At 52.2% G+C, this 17,550-nt stretch overlaps 2 protein-coding genes, 1 long non-coding RNA gene and 1 other non-coding gene across 6 annotated transcripts in view; 2 read left to right on the forward strand and 2 right to left on the reverse strand.

Moving 5' to 3' along the window:
• The window catches only part of NARF (nuclear prelamin A recognition factor), a 25,569-nt gene extending 18,481 nt beyond the window's left edge, over positions 1 to 7,088 (forward strand). The window contains exons 6-10 of one of the 3 annotated variants that reach the window (XM_087441857.1): positions 209 to 338; positions 1,548 to 1,611; positions 2,814 to 2,951; positions 3,561 to 3,718; positions 5,407 to 7,088. In XM_087441857.1, the coding sequence (XP_087297983.1) occupies positions 209 to 338; positions 1,548 to 1,611; positions 2,814 to 2,951; positions 3,561 to 3,718; positions 5,407 to 5,648 (732 nt within the window). In that variant the 3' untranslated portion in view covers positions 5,649 to 7,088. The remainder of the gene's footprint in view (positions 1 to 208; positions 339 to 1,547; positions 1,612 to 2,813; positions 2,952 to 3,560; positions 3,719 to 5,406) is intronic. The other 2 variants (XM_087441859.1, XM_087441858.1) reach the window with 2 other exon arrangements.
• Positions 3,654 to 12,485, reverse strand: LOC147915091 (uncharacterized). Its single transcript, XR_015554795.1, has 3 exons — positions 12,234 to 12,485; positions 8,119 to 8,311; positions 3,654 to 4,813 (listed from the first exon to the last, which is right to left on the reverse strand). It is a non-coding gene; the product is annotated as an uncharacterized LOC147915091 (long non-coding RNA).
• On the reverse strand, positions 9,122 to 9,193 carry TRNAQ-CUG (transfer RNA glutamine (anticodon CUG)). Its single transcript has one exon. It is a non-coding gene; the product is annotated as a tRNA-Gln (tRNA).
• A 3,934-nt stretch (positions 12,486 to 16,419) lies between the features above and the next one.
• Positions 16,420 to 17,550, forward strand: part of FOXK2 (forkhead box K2) — a 95,041-nt gene continuing 93,910 nt past the window's right edge. The window contains exon 1 of the mRNA XM_087441903.1: positions 16,420 to 16,494. Within this exon, the coding sequence (XP_087298029.1) occupies positions 16,420 to 16,494 (75 nt within the window). The remainder of the gene's footprint in view (positions 16,495 to 17,550) is intronic.

Here is a 17,550-nt window from a genome sequence, read left to right on the forward strand (position 1 = left end):
GTGGACCTGATGCTGCTTCTCGGTGGAGTTGTGGGGCCAGGTTCAGAGTAGGAGCTCGGCCTGTGGGACCTGGAGCAGCCCTGGCACCCCAGAAAGCACTGGGGCAGAGGGCAGGGGCGTGCTTTCCCACAGGCATGTTCTGAGCACTAACGTTAAGCTGCCCTCCTCTTCTCCCTGGCCTGGAACACGAGTTTGCTCTTTCTCACAGAACCTGTCCCCAGACAAGATTTTCCATGTTATTGTGGCCCCTTGCTATGACAAGAAATTAGAGGCCCTTCGAGAAGATTTTCCTTCAGCTTTGCAGAGTTCCCGGGGTGCCGACTGCGTGTTGACCTCAGGTGAGAGGTGGGCAGGGCTGAGCACCGGAGGCCTCTGACTGGTCGCACTCTGAGGTCACCAGCAGGACCTCGGGAGGTGAAGCAGAGGGCAGCGTGGGAAAAGTCACACACCATGTGGAGGGTCTCCTCTGACCAGCCAGACTGTGAGGCTCCTTAGGCAGAGCAAAGTAGGAAACATTTGCTCTGGTGACATTGCCGGCAACCTCCACAGTAGCCCTGTCTGGGCTTGTGTGGAGAGCCTGCGGCAGGTCCTCTCTTGTTGGCGTGTGAACTGATTCCTGGAGTCCTGAGGGCCATTAAGAAGGGCGTTGCAGTCAGTTGAGGGGCAGCTTAAGTCTTTGTTGAGACCCAGGGGTGCGCTTTAAATGGGCTCTGAAAACAAGGTCCCACAGCGTTCAGGCCCAGTGCAGTTGAGGCAGAGCGGCTGGCTCTGGGCAGCCCTGAGGGCAGCGATTCCCTCTGTGGGTCCCCTGACCTGCAGCTCCAGTGCGTGGACGCCCGTGGAAAGGCCTCCACGGCACAGGCGCAGGGTCCTGGGGGACAGTGTGACAGGAGGGGTGGGGGGCAGAGAGGGCCCCAGCCACCTGACCCTCTGCCACCAAGCAACGGGACCCAGAGCCCACTGCTCACCTCAGACGGGGTGTTTTCCTAAGGACTGTGTTTCGTCTTGTTTTTCTGAGTGCAGAAATCAATTTTCACTCTGTTTCACTGATGTTCGGTCACCTCATGCACACCTGATGCCACGGGTTGGTTGAGTCACTTTCCTCTCAGGTTTTCTCAGGAACCCAGTGTAAGGGAGATATGGAAGAGGTGCTGACAGTCAGTCGATCTCAGGCAGATAACCAAACATCTTGTAAATGCAGCCAGTGGGTTTTGGTCATCCTATCCACTTGAGGTTATTATATACAGCAGCTTTCTGATTGGGAAACAGGAACATGGAGAGATTGCAAAAATCTCTCATTTCAAGGGAGGAAAGAGGAATTAGACTCTTTATATTTTGTTAGCATTTTTCATTTTATTAATGTTACTTCGCACTTGTGATGGGCTGCTGCTTTCTGTGAGAGGGAGAACTTCCAAGGTCACGTCACTTAGAATTTCCTTTGGGGAAGAAAATCATGTTCAGAAACCATTCTCAAGGAAGCGTTATGTCCCACTGGCGTGAACTGTGTGTATCCTTCATAGCACCTTACGCCTCCTATTTGTCTGTAGGTGAAATTGTCCAGATAATGGAGCAAAGTGATATCTCAGTGAAGGAAGCTGCCGTGGACACACTGTAAGTGGCTTTTGCAAGGAGGGGCATCTTGCGGGTGAGGCTGCCTGTGTGAGCTGTGCCAGGCATACATCCCAGGGCCTCTCTACTTTACGATGAGGCCACAAGCTGCACTGAGATGTGAGCATGGGGCAGCCTCTCATCTGGGGTGCCACTTCCTATGTCACCATAGCCCCATCCCAACCCTCAGCCATCTTCCCGACTGTTTTTTTTTTTTTTTGGTGAGATCAGCCCTGTGCTAACATCTGCCAATCCTCCTCTTTTTTTGCTGAGGAAGACTGGCCCTGGGCTAACATCCATGCCCATCTTCCTCCACTTTATGTGGGACGCCGCCACAGCATGGCTTGCCAAGCAGTGCATCGGTGCGTGCCTGGGATCTGAACTGGCGAACCCCGGGCTGCTGCAGCAGAGCGCAAGCACTTAACTGCTTGTGCCACCGGGCCGGCCCCTTCCTGACACCATTCACCAGGGCTGCGAGGAGTCGAGTTTCCAAGGTCTGATGTAGGGGCCACCCATTTATGCACTGGCATCCTCCCACTCGGCATTTCATCTGTTCCCAACATTCCGAGTTTGAACCTGCCCAAGGGCGGGTCACCTCCAGGGAAACAGTGGCTTCCTTGGGTCCCTTTGCACCAAGAGCTGCAGGCAAGGTTTCTGCCTTGGGTGGTGACCCTCACTGATGACCAGTGCTCCTGCTGCATCCAGTGCCCTGGGCACTGCACAGTGTACATGGGCCACTAGTGAGTGTTCCCAGGAGTGACCTCGGGACTGTGTGTGTGGCCCTTTTGTAGAAGGCCAGCTGAGGTTTACAGAATGAAGCAGCTCGAGTACCCATGGCTGGAGCCTCTGCTGGAGCCCTGGCTGACCAAGCATCCTTGTCCTGGCTGTGGCGCAGACCAGCAGGCTCCTGAGTGGCCCTCAGATTCCCAGTCTTGTCCCGAGTCATGAGGTTCTGAGGGACACGCCTGGTGCATGCGCAGTGGGAGAAAGGAGTGACTTGTGAGCAGTGCTGAGTATAACTCCACCTGCCGTCTTACACTAGGCCATAAAGGATATTTCATGTTGATCAGTAAAACTCAAAAATGAGGTTTTTGCCCAAAGTTCAAATATTTGTAAAGGATTTCATTGTTCATGTGGCAACCTTGGATCATAAAACTTTGGAAGTCCGATTTGACTCTTGCTGTCATTTTTCTCTGCCTGGTGAGGTTTGGAGACTGGAAAGAGGAGGAGATGAGGCGCCATGATGGAGCCAGCTCGGATGGGTACCTGGTGCACATCTTCAGACACGCGGCCAAGGAGCTGTTCAACGAGGACGTGGGGGAGGTCACCTACCGCACCCTAAGGTGCGCAGGACGGGGCAGCCCTGTCTGCTTGTGTGGTCAGTACTGCCTGTCAGAGCAGATGGCCCCAAGCTAGCCGTGTCTGTGTATGTGTGTGAGCGCGCGCGCACACGTGTGTGTGGAGGTGCGTCTTTGTGTGCATGTGTGTGTTGGGGGGAGGCCATCCTAATTTTAGAGTTTACACCAGTCAAGATTGAAAGTGGCTTAGTGGTTAAGTGCGCGCGCTCCGCTACTGTCGGCCTGGGTTCGAATCCCGGGCGTGCACTGACGCACCGCTTCTCTAGCCATGCTGAGACGGCGTCCCACATACAGCAACTAGAAGGATGTGCACCTATGACATACAACTATCTGCTGGGGCTTTGGGGAAAAAGAGGAGGATTGGCAATAGATGTTAGCTCAGAGCTGGTCTTCCTCAGCAAAAAGAGGAGGATTGGCATGGATGTTAGCTCAGGGCTGATCTTCCTCACAAAAAAAAAAAAAAGATTGAAAGGCCTCTTTTCTGTTTATTCACACACTTTTATTTTTGCTGACTTCCAAACTTAGATTAGAAAAATATCCTCCAGCCACAGAAGAAGGACTCTATAGATCAGATCCATTTTGTTCATTTTATAGGAACAAAGACTTCCAGGAGGTCACCCTTGAAAAGAACGGGGAGGTTCTGTTACGCTTTGCTGCTGCATATGGCTTTCGAAACATCCAGAACGTGATCCTGAAGCTGAAGAAGGGCAAGTCGCCATACCACTTTGTGGAGGTCCTCGCCTGTGCTGGGGGTGAGACACGGGGCTAGGCTGAGCAGACCCTTCCACAGCCCCTGTAGGAAACGGGCCCTTGTTGGCCACCCAAGCCTCACTCAGCTCCAACGGCTATGTGGGAGCGTGGACACTGCCCTGGTGGTTGTGACGTGACAGTCCCGTTTCTTTCCTCACACCCACATAGTAGAAAAGAGCAGGCAGTCACACGTCACCTTGGAAATCCCCTTGGGAGTGTGGTCCCAGAGAAGAGTCACTGCTTAGGCAGCACCAGGTGAGAGCCGGCTCGTGTGGCAGCTGGTACAGAGAGTACGCTTAAACCTGAGAGTTGAGGCACATGGGAACCAAGGCTGGCCTGGGTGGCTCAGACGGCCACCACCTCCTCCAGCCAGGTTCTGTCCCTGAGTGACAGGAGGGACCAAGTAAAAGATGGAGGCCAACGAGATGGGCTGGGGTGGGGGTCCCCCGGAAGGACTTGCTGGTGGAGTAGGTGTGGGCGTCAGGGAGGAAGGCAGCCCGTGGCCCCTGGTGGTCCATCCAGGCCCCCAGGTGGCGACAGAGCTGAATCAGAGAGGGGATCAGGGATGTGCCATTCCACTCAGGTGGAAATACCAGGTGGGCAATTCCAGGTGCAAGAGGAGCTTGAGGAGCCGAGGCTGCGGTGGTGGGAAGAGCATAGATGGAGAGGAGCCGCGGCCACCTCACCAGGGAGTTGGTGGAGAACCCATGAGCATTTGGGGAGGGCGGGTGCAGGGCGCTGAAGGGAGAGAGGCGAGTGCTGGCTTTAGGGGAACACACAGCCTCGGAGTCCTTGTGCCAGGGGCACAAACGGCAGAGCCCATGGCCTGAGCGGAGGAGTGGACTGGAGGTGAGACGGCCAAGCAGTCCAGGCAGGGCCTCCTGGGGGGGCATCTGCACCTGCGCACCAGTTGGGGTGGGGGCTGGGTGGGACTCACCTGTGCCCTCTGGTTAGAGTCGCTCCCCTGTGGGGGAGCCAAGGCCAGGGATCTGAGGAAAGGTAGACCATGGAGAGGCAGCTCACTGGGAGAGTGGGCTGAGTCCTCTGCTCAGCTGAGTGTCTCTGAGATGTGAGGTCAGAAGTGCAGCTGTTGGGCGCTGCCGACAGATGAATGGGGAAAGGTTTGGCCAGGGTGGACCTTTGCTCCAAATCACTTTAAATGAATTTTTATCATGTAATCATGACATCAACATGTCTGAGGGTAAGTAGCACCAATACCTAGGAGGCATATTCTTTATTCAAGCCATGGTATTTGGATGTATGGGGTCCTGGGTCCCCATCTCCCCTCCCCGCTGTAGCCCAGATGGAGGCCAGTGCACTAAGGCATTATGCAGACACCAGTGGTTTAGCTGCTTATTAATAATTTCTGTGCTCTCCTGGTTTTGATAAATTTTAAGAGAAATCTAGATTTGCATACATAGCCACCCAGTTCTAAAAGGTTGGCAAGTTATTTCAGTTTTAGGTAAAAACACTTTATGGGTGATGTAAATAGGTGAGAATAGGAAGCACCTGTGGCTGTGAGCCTGTGACTGGGGTTCTTGAGGCCTTGCGGGGACATGAGTGTCTAGGGCCCAGCTCCAGGCTCTGGCCACACAATGCCATGCACCGCTGTCATTCCTCTCCTGTTCCAGAACCATCTTCCCTTTAAGACAAAAGGAGAAAAAGAGTAAGCTCCCTGCGTGTCTTTCAGGATGCTTAAATGGCAGAGGCCAAGCCCAGACTGAGGATGGGCACGCCAACAAGGCCCTGCTGCGGCAGATGGAAGGCATCTACGCAGACATCCCCGTGCAGCCCCCGGAGACCAGCACCCGAGTGCAGGAGCTGTACCAGGAGTGGCTGGATGGGGCCGACTCCCCCAGGGTCCAGGAAGCCCTGCACACTGCGTACCAAGGCCCAGGGCACCCCCCTAACAGCCAAGACATCAAGTGGTAAAGGTCAAGAAGGCTGGGAGGCAGGTGCCATCAGCTGCCCAAGGAGGGAGGAGCTGCTGAGTGTGGGTATCAGAGACTTGATACCCACCTGAAGAAAACAGCTTGGCTTTTCTTCTGTTACTTTCGTTTTTCAGAATTCTCTGCTACCCCCATTTGTTGGCAGCTCCCTCATTCAGCTTGATGTGGTGCTATCCTTAAATACATGTGTGATTGGAATACTTTAACACAAGAGAACAATTTTCCCAATTTAAGTAGCCTTTTACCCTAAGACTGAAAAAATCCCAAAGAACAACAATGGAGCCAGACTACTGTCTTTTAGGATTAAAAAAATCCAAAAAGTGTCCTGTGAAGAGCTAAGACCCCAGAAGTTCTGATTTATGTGCCTCAGAGAGATTTGATGTGGAAATAAAGACAGGAGGCATGCAGGCTGCAGGTCGTGGGGACCGTACCAGCACAGTCTGCCTGCCTGGCTCTTATTTTTACCTACAGGTGTTATTCTTGAAAATGTTTTTGCCAGAACATGAATAACTTGCAACCTTTTGGAATCAAGGGGCTCATACACAAATCTGAATTTCCAGCTTTTCTTGAAAAAAATCTGTTCTGGCAACAGTGGGCCACATTCCTCACTGCTGCAGTGGCCAGAGTGCAGTAGCAGTCCCCTCCTGGGACCAGACCCTCTAACTGTGGGGCCCGGTGGGCACTGGCAACTTATGCCCCAAACTCGCACTTTGACATTGTCTTTAAGCTGAACTCACCTTGAGGTGGGGGAGGCCCAACAAGGGTGACAGGTAGTACAGACGAAGGATGGAGAATGGAGAGACAGGCTGCCCTGCTCAGGCCAGGCTGTGTGGTCAGTCCCTCCCTGGGTGGGGTCAGGCAGGTGAGGGCCCTTCCGACCCCAAAGGTGGGTGAGACAGCTTCCTGACGGCCCAGCCTCCCCCCAGCTCCTCCCTATGGTCCTTCCCTCATACAGTGGGCCTGGCTCCGTGACTCGGTTCCGTCAAGCCCTCTGGCTGCGTGATGGGACCCCTCATCCTGCTCATACTGCTCATGTGAGCTCGCCTTAAGGAAAGAAGAGAGAGCAGTTTGCCTACAAACAGTTAAAACAGGGCTGGCAGACAACCAGAAATCTGCAGAATCATGGAGCTCCCCATCAGGGCGCATCCTGTGAAATGAAGCATCTGTGAAGAGGCCTCGAGTGGGTTTTTCAAAGCACTTGGATTTTGTTACCATGAGTGATGATGCTCATCTTGAACCCCTCAGTGCTGTAAAGCCTTAGCATGTTAGGTTTCCTTCATTTTATTTTGTATCATATTGTACCTGTCTGGATTGATAACTGGATATGTTGTGTGAAATTGTGTAGTTTTTTGCTTTCAGTCTATATACAATTGGGTTTCCATTCTCTGCAGTAACTGATCATGGAATAAACAGTTGAAGAGTATATCTGAGTGTGGAATTCTGTGAACCAGATGCTGTTCTCCTCAGCCAGGGGCTGTTGTGTGCTCTGAGACTGGATCATCATTATAACTTGAGTCAGAGTGAGGGGGGCCCTGGTGGTCAGGCTGGTGACACGCGGAGAGAGTCTGCTAGTGAGCAGTGCTGGCCAAGCAAGCGGTGGAGGAGGACAGAGTAAGTCCAGATTCACGTCGCACCCGGCAGCTGTCTCTACAGGAATGCTGTTACCTGAGTTCCAGTGCTGCTAGCACCTCCAGTGGACCGTGAGCGTGTCCAGGTTTGTGTGCATGTTGGCCATCTTAGTGAATGGCTCTGCTCTCCATGCCTGTGCTTTGTACCATGTTGCAGCCCAGATTTCTCGATTCCATTTCCACCTGGCCTGAGCGCCTGGGCCAGTTCCAGCCAGTGTAGACACTGGTCTGTCCTTCCCAGCTTTGCCAGAGTGAGGACTGCAGCTCATCCACTGTCCACACTGTCAGTTTGACACTGGCCTCGGGTGTTGGGCGAGGGCACTGCCTGTCTGCAGGCTCCTACATTATGCCACTGACTCGAGGATGTTCTCTGGCCTCACCTGCTGGCCCAAGGCTGAGCAACAGAGGCTTCTAGACACACCCTGCAGTGAGAAGACCTTCACACTTGCATCTAGGATACTTGAGTGGACTGCTGCCCAGGCATGCAGCTCACTTGCCCGAGGCCACTTGGCCACCAAACATGGGCTCCGTCTCCTCAGGCCCAACCTTGGTATTTACACTCCACTGCCTTCCACACACCCATTGGCTTCGTTCCCAGTCAGTAACAGCAGGCGTAGCACTGTCTAAAGCATGAACCCTCAACTCCAATGCCCAGGGAGGCAGAGGGCATGGTATTTTTGGACAGGCTGGACCCTGTACTTACTGAATAAGGAAAAGCCAAATGTTTTGAAAACAAGGAGGGCAGGTGCCAGGACTGAAGTCTTATTTTAAGGTTGAAATGCAAATTGTATATATACATACACATGCAGATACACATCTACTTACAAATTTGGGTCTTGCTCAGTAGGTGGGCAAATGACCTACAAAGTGTTGATGTCGATGAAAAGATCAGGCGCACCTGTGGGAAGCTGTGCTCTTGGGAGCTTCTCTACTGCAGGACCACCTCACAGGTGCCCGTGGCAAGTCCCGGACGGTGTTCTTGAGCAGGTTTGCAGTAAGATTCAACAATTTGCAGCACCTAAAGAAGAGTGCGTCCGTGGAGCACGGTTCAGTAATGGTATATCCAGATGGGGGATTCGCAGTGGTAAATCATGGACTCGCTTCTTACACTGACAGGGAAATCTCAGAACCATACATGTGATATAAGCCCCTTTGGGTCTTTTTTTTTTTTTTTTAAACACCTTTTGGTTTTTTTTAGGAAGATTGGCCCTGTGCTAACATCTGTTGCCAATCTTACTCTTTTTTCTCCCCAAAGCCCTAGTACATAGTTGTGTATCATAGTCATAGAGTTGTAGCTCTTCTATGTGGGACCCTGCCTCAGCATGGCTTGATGAGCGGTGAGTAGGTCCACACCCGGGATCCAAACCGGGGAACCCCGGGCCGCCAAGGTGGAACATGCGAACTTAACCGCTACACCGCCAGGCCAGGCCCCCTTTTGGTCTTTTTTTAAAGCCAAACTAGAGAGAAAAAATGGACGTTAAAAAGAACAGACGAGGAAATTCCAAACATGATTCCCTCTGGGGAGGGAGTGCTGCAGCACTGGGTCCTCATCTGAGGAGGTGGTGCCCAAGCTGGAGGAGACAGGGCAGACAAAAGGGCCACAGGCCCTGCCACAGGCCCTGCCACAGGCAGGGCAGGTTCTACTGAGACTTGAACTCCAATCGCTGGATTCAAAGTCCAGAGTGCTAACCATTACACCACAGAACTGCGTACCACTCAGTCCACCATGGGGCGACCCTTGGCCTGAGCGTGCAGGACACACACACACACACACACACACACACACCGCTCATCAAGAGGGCAAAGTCAGGGGACAACAGGGGCACACAGGTCCTACAGAGACTTGAACTCAGAGCACTGGATTCAGAGTCCAGAGTGCTGACCATTACACCATGGAACCCGCTGCTGCCGTGTGCCCTGATGAGAGCACTGACAGATAGGGACACAGACACGGATTGGAAGATCCACAGGCGGAGCCCTACCCACCCACCCCCAGGGACTCAAAACCAGAAAAAGTTAAGCTCATAGCAGAGGATGGTTTCAACCCATCAACCTCTGGGTTGTGAGCCCAGCACGCTCCTGCCGCACCACTCTGCTGCCCCTGGTGTCACCTGCCCAACTCTGAGGCAGGCCCAGCAGCCTCCACTGAGGAGGGGAGCTCTTGCAGGGGCCCAAAGGGAGTGCCCATTTACAAATAAAGTGGACTTTTGCTTTCCCTCCCTCAACTTCTTTCAGAGAGAAAGCTCTGGATTCATGTCCTTTTCTGCTGTTAAAAAGTAAAGAGGGCCGGCCCCGTGGCTTGGGGGTTAAGTGCGCGCGCTCCGATGCTGGTGGCCCGGGTTCGGATCCCGGGCGCGCACGGAGACACCACTTCTCCGTCCATCCTGAGGCCGAGTCCCACATACAGCAACTAGAAGGATGTGCAGCTATGACATACAACTATCTACTGGGGCTTTGGGGGGAAAAAATAAAAAATAAAAAAAAAAATCTTTAAAAAAAGTAAAGAACCACAAGCTTCGTAGCCCAGTGTCCGTGTCCCTGGACAAGGGTGGCAGGTTCTGCACTGTGGTGGTGGTGGTTGGATTTTGGAAAAGAACAAAGATTTCTCCACATCATTTGAAAATGACTCCTAATTTGTGCAATTATGAGTAAACTATCCTTTTAATTCTGTTTTTTCTCTTGACCTACTTCTTCCCAGTCACCAAGGAAGCTGTTTCTTCAGAAAAAATTGCTTAAAATTAGTGTTAAGAAATTTTGCTGTTCAGCTTTATAATTTGAAGAAAAACATAAATAAAACCCTGCACTTTCAAAGAGGTAGAAACTGTTCCCCCAAGAACATTCTGGATATAAATCCTTTGGGAGAAAAATCTTTGAATTCATGTTGAACCTTTTCACGTAAAAAGTGTCCATGGAACTTGCCGCTGCAGATGAATAGGGTATCTCCTCTCTCAAGCCAACAGAAGCACCAGGAAAAGAAGCATAGATACTGAAACTTCTGGAGTCAAACTATGAGTATCAGCCAGGATACTCAAAGGACATGGCTGCAGGGAGTTTAATGAGCCATTTTTATGAACAGGGTTAAAAGAAGCCAACAGGGCAGTGAGCACTCCAACACTAGCCACAGCACTGTGTGGTCAGAATCTGGAGGCCTGGGAACAGTTCCTGGACCCTCAAGAGCTGAAGGTGATGGAGTGGGCACTGAACAGGAGCTGTGGCTTTCCTTAGTGTAGCATCAACCCACAGCCAGGCATAAGAGAGCTGAGGAATACCCCAGCCTTTTTCTCCTCCACCTCCAATCTCCTTGCCAGTGCCTCCCAGTGGCTGCAGTCACTCTGCTCTCTAGCTTCCTGTTGGTCTTAGAGAAGAGAAAGGTACAGGTGGCTTTGGAGGGCAAACAGAAGCCATTCAGACCTACTGAAGACGACTATAACCCCAGATGTATGGCCACAACTGCCAAGAGCATTGAAGGGAGGGTGAGAAAGAGGGAGGACCTGAAATGAAGGCCTGGGCCAAGCCAGCTAGCAGGGGCTTCTGCAGCATTAGTGACACATCCAGCAGGGCACAAGGGGTGGCCCCTGGCTCAGAACAGCAAGACAGACTGACAGTGGCCGTGGGGTGTGAGGCTTCCTGAAATGCACCCACAGGGCTGTACTGTGAGCCTGAATCTCCACCACAAGGTCTAAAGGATTGTTGCTGAGCCCGATAAGTCCAGGCAGACAGGGACAGTTAGAGGCAAAAACGTGGCGACCAGGAGAAGACAATGGAAACCCCTCTGAGCAGCACATCTCATCAATGCCCCAGTGCAGGGACTTGATAAAACCAGATTGGAGGATTGGTGTCAAAGAGCCTTGCTGATGAGGTGTGAAGATGGACTTCTTAAAACAGGCCCAGAATTTGAGAAGATTCACATTCCATGTGAAAGCTCATCAGAACGTCTCCACTGTGGGAAAGGCTCAATCAGGTGGACAAGGTTATCTACACATGTCCGTCAGACTCTTTCTCCAGCCACCCTAGTGATGCTTGCTTAAGCCCCAACCAAACTGGCTTGTGGGGACAGGTAAGGAGACTATGCCCAGGCTCAACAACATGGACTCCTTTTTTCCCCCAGAGGCTGCCCTGGCTATGACTCCTCCTTATGTTTTAATGGCCAACTGAATCCCAATACTAGTTGTGGGGAAGAGAGAGCAGCCAGCCACCTGATGGCAGGTGACTTCACTGATCCTTTCCCTGCAGGAGCCATTAGAGGCCACATTGGAATAGTCCTTAATTCTGGACGTGGACTTATTTGCTTTCTATTGGGGAGTCCCACTGTCATTGTGATGCTGGCTACCTGAAGGTTAACTGTAAATATTCAATAAGAACATGATTACTCTTCAACCTTGTTCCCAACACAAACACAGATGAAAAGAAGTTAACCTTGTTAATTTGCTGTTTTCTTGTTCAACCCGAGGGGTGACTCAAGGGTCACAACGGTTTATGAGCTTGTTTTGCAGAAGAAAAAGAATGCCTTTAAGGAAGTTAAAATCATCAGATAACCAGCCCCCAGCTGCAGTTGCCACCCAGAAGTCAGATTTCCCAAGGGTTTAGCTGGTGTGAAAGAAACACGGACTTCCTTTTTGTTTCTCAAAAGCTCCTCCTCCCAAGCCCCTTAGCTCTACCAAAACCCCCTGCTTTCTTCTTTTGTTAAGGCGGATTTGAGAGAAGCTATCCTCCTGCATTCTCCTCTTGGCCAATTCAAATAAACATTTCTCCATCTGCAACACCGGTGTCTCAGAGATTAGTTTACTGTGCATCATCAGCACACAAACTTGAGATTAAGAGGTTTGGTATCAATTGCACCCTACACAACAGGCTCCTGGCCAAACCCCACGATTTACAGTGACAGCCAGCAATAGACAATGGGCCCTCTGCTGGTGGGAAACCATTTTTCTTTTCAGTACCTCATCATCCAAAGGCAGTGGCTCTACAAGGCAGTATTAGAGCCTATTTCCTCAAGACAGTCTTAGAAGTGAGATTACAGGAGCAAATCGAAGGAGCTCTTTTTTCATCTTTCTGACAGACATCGCCCAATCGCTTGTGATGGGCACCTCCAGATTTCCAGCTTTCAGCTCCATCACCCTCGCAGGCAGAAGCCGGTTATTCACCCGCATGCCCAGCGCCTTGCAGCACACCCCCCCCCCCGCGTTTGAAGCGAAGAGGGCAGCAGAGACCGCCACCCGCCCTCGGTTGCGCCTTTCCGGTTTTGGGCGGTGAGCTTCTCGGACAGGCGCACCGCCCAGCCCTGCCGCCAGCTGTCACGTGGGTGACCAGTCACGTGGGCATCACATCACGTGGTCGTGCCTATATACGCGTCGCAGCAGCGGCGCGCTACCGCCCCGCCCCTCGCTAGTGCGAGAACGTTCGCGCGTGCGCACTTGGAGTCGAGGGCCTTGAGGAGACCCCGCGCGGTTGTTCCTGGAAAGGGGGCGGGCCTGGTGGTTTCAGGGGATAGGGCGACCTCCGAGTGCCCCCTCTGCGGTCCTGCTGATTTCCTCACCGCTTTACCTCCGGGTTGGGGTAGCCTCTCCCCCACCCCCTCCGGTGGACCCACTGCCCCCCGCGAACCCCGCCTCCCCCCGCCCCCACGTGGCTCCCCTCAGGCTCCGGGTGGGGGTGCCTGGGTCCGGTGCAGGTAGGTGGGGTTTCAAGTCTGTGAGCTTTGGAGCACCGTTTTTAAGACGATTAGGAAATTAGGCCTGAAGTGAGCGTTGATCAGAACCAGAGAAGCAGTCCTGGTGGTTGCGAAGCTACGGAGCCGACAACTGGCAATGAACCGCGCGGACGTCCCACGACTGGTGAAACCTCACTGACGGACGGACGGACGCTCAGATTTGCTTCCCGAATTTTTCGTGGGGCCTCCGATTGCCTCTCGACGCGGTGAACGATTCGGTAACTCTGTTTTTATAGAGCGAGTGGAAGACAGTTCAGCCCTTCCTTTCGCGGCGTCGGTCAGGCTTGGCTTCTCATCACTGGCCGTAGAGAGGCCGTCGGCGTGGCGTTCTCCCTGGCACGACCTCCAGGGTGGCTCTCTTTGGGCTGGAGCCCGAGGGGCTGCGGGACTCCGGGCGTCCGCGCGCGGCCTGCCGTCAGCTGCGGGGAAGCGGAGGCCGCCCTGCGTGGAGGCCCCTGAGCTGTCCGCGGTGTGTGGCCCGGCGCGCAGTCATTCTGCGGAGGCCTCGTGACTCCTCAGGTTCTGAAGATGCTCACGACGGGGTCTGTCTATCCGGAGGGAAACCCTGGACGGTCAGCGCGTGGTCTCGGAGCACACAACACCGTGTAGCAGTTTTCCTGTTAAAAATGATTCTTTCGCAGTGTTTCCACAACCCTCTTTGTTGTCTGCTGTGTGTTCTAATTGGTTCTCGGTAAACGAAATCACAACATTGAACAAATGCGTTTTCATTAACCAGGGTCGGGGGTAGTGCTGTGGTAACGGGCACCCTGCGGCACCATGGGCTGCGGCCACCTGATCCCTGTCCTGGACCACCACCTTCTCCTGCCTGTCACGTCGTGTCCCTCTGCTGTGCCTTGCTGTTCCGCGTAGCCCGAGTCTCACGTCCCTCGTCTCTGCGCGCTCATTCTCGTCATCCTGTTTTCTCAGCTCCCACCATTCTTCTCCCGCGTGATCTTGACCGTTAGTGTTTTCGGTTTCCATTGTGTCTGCTTTTAATATTTTGAAGTTTCTACCAGATTTTTTCTTTCAGTTTTCTTTTTTTTTTCTTTCTAGTGAGATACTTCCTTCTGGTCATGTTTGAATTTTAGTATGATCAATAATTCTAAAAAGGTATGCAAAGTTAATCTGAACTTAAGGCAAACACAAGTGACAGTCATATGCATTTAAAATTGCCCCTATGTCGTACTGAGCTCCAGGTTGTGTGATAAAATACCATACACCACCGCCAGCGACTTACTGGTGGATGTGTCACTGGAACACCCCTTTCTTCAGGCCCTTTTGCTCTGTCATTGCCAATTTGAGTGTTGTTCTTCTGAAACTTCCAGACTGTCAAGACAAGGTGCTTCAGATATGCTGAGGCTTGATCTAAAATGTCTAGCTGCAAAGACGTGACTTCTTGTACTTCATGCTTACTAGTGATGCTCTGCGGGAGTTTGCCCTACAAGCACAGGCCTTCTGAGAAACTGTAATAAAGGAGAAAGTTTGCTGCAAGGATATGGCTACTTGTGTGGAATATGTTCCTGCATGAGGCGACTCCCATCCGACCAGCATTCAGGGGTACAGGTCCTTCACTCAGTTGGGATGTCTGATGTCGGGGGAATGTTACACAGACTGTGTGCCAACTCAGAGTATTTCACAGCTTGTTTGCCCTCCTCTCGTGTGCTCCTGGTATCTGGGGCTGGAGGACAGGACCCTCTCAGCCAGGTGAGTGCTCAGGCAGCTAGCTATAGCACAGCTGGGCCAAAGGGACTCCAGACCCCCACGTGCACCCCCTACACACTCCTCCACATATCCCCAAGTCCACTCCAGTGCCACCTGTTCCAGGAGAGAAGGTGGAAGGAAGGTGGGCATAGCCCTGCCTGGGGGCCCCAGGGCTAGGCCTTGGACCTTCCCAGCCAGGCCGCCTCAGCCAGGGGTCCAACCCCAACTAGTGACCCCAGGCACCAGGCTTCAACTCACCTTGTGAGGGTCTTGATGATCAGCCGAGGTGGCTGGGGGATTGATGGGTTGGTGTGTGTGAAGTGTCCAGAATAGCGTCTGGTACTGTAAGAGGTTAAAAAGGATGAGCTAAGTGGTCTAGTGTTAGTAGGAGCAGCAGTAGCAATAAGAGCCATAGTCTTGATCTCGAAATCTCAGTTCTGGCCACTGGAGACCCAGGTCCTCCTTCCCCACCTTCCACTCTCCGTGGGAGGCAGGGACCTTGACCCACTCACACCTCCAACCTTCCTCCCTCCGCACATACACACACACACATTTCTCTCATCCTGAAAACAACACCAGTGACCAAGAAATCCTTGCTTTGATCATGGCCAGTCAGCCCAGGAAAAGATTCCCAGAATCATTAGCTATTGGGGAAATGCAACACCCTCTGGAGTGGCTGTGAAAAGTAAAAAGACTGACCTTAGCAAGTGTTGAGAGGATGGGGCGACTTGAACCCTCATACATGGCTGGTGGGAATGTAGAATGGTGTGGCCACTTTGGAAAACAGTCTGGCAGTTTCTTAATGTTTCTCCAAGAAACCTTGGTTCTTTTATTGGAGGATGGTGTTAGAAACAAGATCTGGGTGTGCTCGTTGCTACTGGGGTGTCCCTGTTTCTAAGCCATCTCAGGGTACAGAGCTAGGAAAGATAGGTATGTCCGCTAACCCATCTTAATTGTTTCTGTATCTATATGAAATGTAGGTTGAGATAAGTTCATACTGATGTTTGATGGAAGAAACACATGGTTTCTTCCAGCCCCTCCTTGCTTATCTGTAATTTACTCTCCAGCATGAGAAATCTTTGCCAACTTTTAAAATTGTGGTATTTGTCTTTTTCTTACTATTTGTTAGAGGCAGGATCCCTGTTTTCTCATCTTCCTGTTTCCTAAATGAAGCAGCATCTCTTATAGATGTAGCTCTCCACAGATGTTGAATTGAAATGGGTTTACACTGAGTAAAGGTTTGTTTAAAGCTATTTTGGATTGTTTTCTTAGCTAGTTTCTCAGATGTATGGTTAGTGGGTCAAGGCCGTTTACATTTTTACAGCTTTGCTGTTTACCATCAGAATCCTCTCCAAAACGGTCACCCGTCGTGCACGTGTTCTGACTGCCTGCTTTCTCCTCTCGTTCCCACCCCTAACCCGGGGGCCTCCAGGATGAGGAGGGGTTTTCATCTTGGTCCTCTGAGCTTCACATAAGCTCAGAGAAGGTTTTTGCATGAACCAACGAAGAGTAATGATGGGAATAATCATTCATTCGTTATGTCACTTTCCCAAACTTACCCTACATCAGGCAAGTGCTAAGGCCAACCAGGAACTCGACCTCAGGGCTGAGTCCTGGCAGGAGAACACGTGCATGCACAACAGTTGTTCCGGACCGTGAGCTGGGAATGAGGCGCCAGGCAGCACAGCTGCTCCAAGGAAGGAGCAATTCTTGCGATGCGGGCGGTGGTTGCAGTGGCTGATGGAGGTGCCACTGGAGCAGGGTCTTGCATGCAGGTGGCTGGCATGCATGTGAGGGGCGGGAGGCCTGGAGAAGGAGGCTGGCTGTGTGTGGGGGAACCTGGGCTGCTGGTCCAGGTGAGGAGGGCTGATGGCCTGCATCAAGGCTGCCTCCCCTCCCTGGCCTGATGAAGGCAAGCCCGTGTCCCATTTGCTCACAGTAGGCCCTTGGTGTCTAGCACAGGGCCCAGCATATGGCCAGAGACAGGAAACATTTGTTGAGTGGATGAATGAATGAATGAATGCGTGAATGAATGAGTGATGAAGTAGCTCATGAGTCAAAGCCAGCCCAGAGGTTTAGTGCTCAGGAGATGGGAGGACCAGGGATGCCCAGACCAATGCTGAGAAACTGCAGGGAGCTCCTGGGTGGGGAGGTGTGGGAAGGGGGTGGCCCTGAGCTAAGGCGACAGAGACCCCTCTATTCAGAAATGGCTTATCACTATTGAATTCACATCTGTCCTGCTGTCTGCATTTTGCATCTGTTCTGTGTGTGCTTTGGGGGATACCAGCTTCAGCACAGAGATTCAGAAATGGAGAAGGAGGCCTGGAGAAGGAGATTCCTGGAGCACGATGCTAAGGGCGACTGGAGATGGGTCTGCGTGTGGCTGGCCATAGGACTCCAGTCACTACGAGGGCCACGTGCCTCATGCCTTGTCCTCCCAGGCAGGCCATCCCTGATTTTCTTTTCAGTTAGATAACATGGCTCAGAACAGAGAGGCTTGCAGGTAGCTGTGTGGAGTCTGCCTGCCCAGGGCACATTCTGGGGCTGCCTTGCTGGGAGCATGGCCTTCACCTAGGAGGCAAATACTTGTCGCCACACATGTGATGGCTTCTCTGACGTGTGTGAAGATGTTCATCAGCACACAGCCATTGACCCCTTCCTGCCCCAGGAGCACAGAGTAAGAACACACTTCCGTTTTTGAAGCTCTTGAGGGAGGTCCGTGCAGAAGAGGTTTTGATGGAGGCCTTAGGAACACACACTTTCAGGTCCAGTTAATATCAATAAATTTAAGGATTTTCTTGGTACTTTCTTTTAAAAATTGGTATTATAAAATTTATCTCTGAGGC

Source organism: Ceratotherium simum, chromosome 16 (assembly GCF_057802395.1).
Source record: "Ceratotherium simum simum isolate JZ-2026a chromosome 16, ASM5780239v1, whole genome shotgun sequence".
Taxonomy (NCBI): Eukaryota; Metazoa; Chordata; class Mammalia; order Perissodactyla; family Rhinocerotidae; genus Ceratotherium; species Ceratotherium simum.